This window comes from Pteropus alecto, unplaced genomic scaffold (assembly GCF_000325575.1).
Source record: "Pteropus alecto unplaced genomic scaffold, ASM32557v1 scaffold61, whole genome shotgun sequence".
Lineage (NCBI taxonomy): Eukaryota > Metazoa > Chordata > Mammalia > Chiroptera > Pteropodidae > Pteropus > Pteropus alecto.
Genome location: NW_006434835.1, coordinates 14,127,183 through 14,130,525, shown reverse-complemented (window position 1 = coordinate 14,130,525; position 3,343 = coordinate 14,127,183). Strand labels below are relative to the sequence as shown.

Here is a 3,343-nt window from a genome sequence, read left to right as displayed (position 1 = left end):
GTTTATTCAGACGTTTCCTTATTGGTGGCCATTCACTTTGTTTTCAGTTCTTAGCCACTCCACATAGTGCTGCAGTAGTATTCTGTATATATCCACTTGTATATATACTTTTGTTTCTGTTGGATTTGTTCCCAGAATGGAAGTGCAATGTGAATATATGTTTCTACTTTTACTAGAGTAGCCAGATTGCCTTTCAAAGATTTTTACTTAACAGCGTATCATCACATGCTCACCAGCAACCTATGAGGTTGTCCTTTTCCTCACATCCTCATGAATCTGATGTGAAGTGGTATTTCATTTTTATTAATTTTTTTTCCTTTACTGTCAGTGAATATGAGTGCATATGTCTTCATGTTTGGGGGCCAATGAATGAATTGCCTGTTGCTTATTTTTTTCCTATTGGGTTATCAGTTTACAAGAGATTTTTGTATAGTGTAGAAATTAATATGCATGTAATAGTATATATTTTCTTACATTTTATTGTTTGGGTTTTTACACTTACATTTTTAATATTTAAATTTTTGTGTATAGGCCACTTCTGCTTTCTGAGAATTAGATAACCACTTGCACTAGCAACATTATTAAAAATATACCTTTATCTCACCTAACTTGATCTACCACATTTATCGTATATAAACTTATCTATACTGGAATCTAATTCTGGATTCTCCATACCATAACTACTATAATGCTAATCTCTTTACCTAAAACTTTAATACCACACTAATTTGATTACTACAGACTTAACAGATCTTCTTCTTAAAAGATATTTGCAGAAAGTTGGTATTAAAATAGATAATCAATAATATGTGAATTACTATTTAAATAATGGTCGAGGTATTTTAGTATTTACTACCATTATCACATGTGATAACATTAACAATAATTATTTAATATCATCTAACACCTAGTCCTTATTCAGATTTCCCCAATTCTCCCCAAAATCATTTAAATCACAGGCCAGCTAAAAATTAGTTAAATCACTGATTAAAATTTTTTTCAAATTAATTTCATAACCGTATTAAAAATCTTAGTTATATCACGTACCAAAGCTAATATAAAACACGTTTATAAACATTTAACATCTCTGTGTTTCTCAGCAGTCAGAAAATAAGCAATGACAACTTTAACAAGTTAGACACATAACTTACTAATAAAAAAACTTTACAATTTATATTAAGAAAGGTTAACTCCATTGCTTCTGCATTGGTTTAACAACTTTTGTCTTTTATGTTCGAAGAAACCTTATTTTGTAGGTTCTGTTGTTGAGAAAAGAGACGTGCTTCTCTGCAATGGCAAACTAAGGCTCGATACAGTTCAGCAGACCTTTGGCCTCTGTCTTATTGAAATGCTGCATGGTAGGTAACATTCAGAAATTAATGCTATCCAACACCTCCTCCCTCCACCATCTATTTTGTAACTTTCACTGGTAATGAAAACGACATGGGCCAACCAGTCAGCAATTCACCAGATAGCTAAAAGTGTTATTAACTGCCTACTGTATACCCAAGTATGTTATACACCTGTAATAGACACCAAACACATGGAAAATATGTGTTCTGCCCTTAAGGTACTTACAGCCTCGCTGGGAAACCTAAATTCACATGAAAAACTAGAAAAGAGTTGCAAAGCCACATGTAACCACTACACAGAAATGACATAAAAACCTTATGTATACCTGTTATACTGAAACATAAAGATCACAGCAGCATTGCACAATATTTCTTAAAGAAATTGTTTTAATGCGCAGCAAACATGGACACGAAGGACACTCCTAGACGGCAAGGGGCTGTCAAGCCACGTTCCATCAGATGGTGCTTTTCTTGCTCTGTCTTGCCACAGTAGCCACTGCACTGAACGTAAAATTGGGTTTCATTTTTTCCCCCTTGACATCGTAACCGGCATTTTTCTATTTTAACACACTCATTAATGATACGGCTTCATAATTGTCATTATTCCTGGCGGAGTTGATGTTCTGTTCTGAGGTAGAACCTATTTTACTTTGCCACATTTTCTTTAGCATTCGGGTGGGTTCCCGTTTTCCACAATTATAAATAACAATAATGAAACCCTCTCTGCATGTTATATGTTGTTTTTGGAAAGTATAGACTTTCAGAAGTGAAATTACAGGGTCAAAGGGTAATACACAGTAGACTTGAAAGAACCAGAGAAGGTCCAGGCCTGTGTTATGCTAGGGGCCCTTGGGTACGCTGGAATAAACCATTCAGGATTATCTGGGCCATTGTAGTCTAGCTCCATTAGAGTAGCTGTTCCAACTTCACATATTTTCTGGAGAAACCACTCAACAGCATGTGGATAAGGTACAACCCCTAACACATGTGCGCAGACACAAGCTCACATACATACCACTGAGCCATAAATGCCTAGCGTGAGTGAAAATGTATGTCCCGTAGCTACGCCTAAGTCATCAGCATCCCTTTCCTGCCATATAACCAGACCCTATGTAACACTCAGTTCTTCCATCTCCCCATTCTCTGCAAAGCCTTGTGATAGATTTAATATTATCAACTACTATATTGTTCCCCTCAAAAAAATCATATTTGTTATCTTTATTTTATAGAATAAGGTGAGATATCCTAAACTGCCTGTGTGTTTATTTTACTTTGCAGACTCGCGCTGGATCCTTCTCTCTGCTGATAGTGAAGGCTTCATCCCGTTAACTTTCACAGCCACACAGGAAATAATCATAAGAGATGGCAGAGTCTCTGTCTTAGAGTCTTGATTCTGCTCCTTGTCTCTAAGTCTTTCAAGTCCTTACTGCCCAAAGTTAGATACCGCTTTTTGTTCTAACGACTTAGGTAGTATGGCCTGATATTGTTCTGTAGAGTATTTGCTGTGTAGCTTTTCAGGTGAGGCTGTTACAAATGAGATCTGTTTTCCACTGTGGACTCTCCCCAGCTGAGATTCACACTGGAGCACAGAGGTGAAGCACTTTCCAGGCTGGCTCGGCCACTTCTCCCCCAGGCTGTAGCAGATCCAGGTCTTGGCTAGATGGCTCAGGGTGGTTGTGTGTTCATGGCTGCGTGGTTTTGTCTAAGGGCAGAATTCCCTCAACGAAACAATACTGCAGTGCCATATGGATTGTGTTTTATGGTTTCTCTGAGGCTTTCTGTCCCTTGCTCAAAGCTGTCTTAGAAACACTTATAAGGTACCTCAGCAATGTATGTAGATCTTTCTCTTGGCTTAAAGAGCAGGGTGAAGAGTGCTGGCGAACCTACACTCCAACATATGCTTTTGACCCTAAACCAGCAGAAATCCACAGAGCTCAAAGGAAGACAAAAAGACGAATGGCTTCTGTGCTCCCCGCCTCACCCCCACCCCC

At 37.8% G+C, this 3,343-nt stretch overlaps 1 protein-coding gene across 4 annotated transcripts in view; it reads left to right on the top strand.

Annotated features, from left to right (window-relative positions):
• The window catches only part of WDCP (WD repeat and coiled coil containing), a 10,602-nt gene extending 7,265 nt beyond the window's left edge, over window positions 1-3,337 (top strand). For all 4 annotated transcript variants that reach the window (XM_006910270.3, XM_015588111.2, XM_025045768.1 and 1 more), the window contains 2 exons: window positions 1,241-1,358; window positions 2,631-3,337. In XM_006910270.3, the coding sequence (XP_006910332.1) occupies window positions 1,241-1,358; window positions 2,631-2,743 (231 nt within the window). In that variant the 3' untranslated portion in view covers window positions 2,744-3,337. The remainder of the gene's footprint in view (window positions 1-1,240; window positions 1,359-2,630) is intronic.
• The last annotated feature ends 6 nt before the right edge of the window (window positions 3,338-3,343 follow it).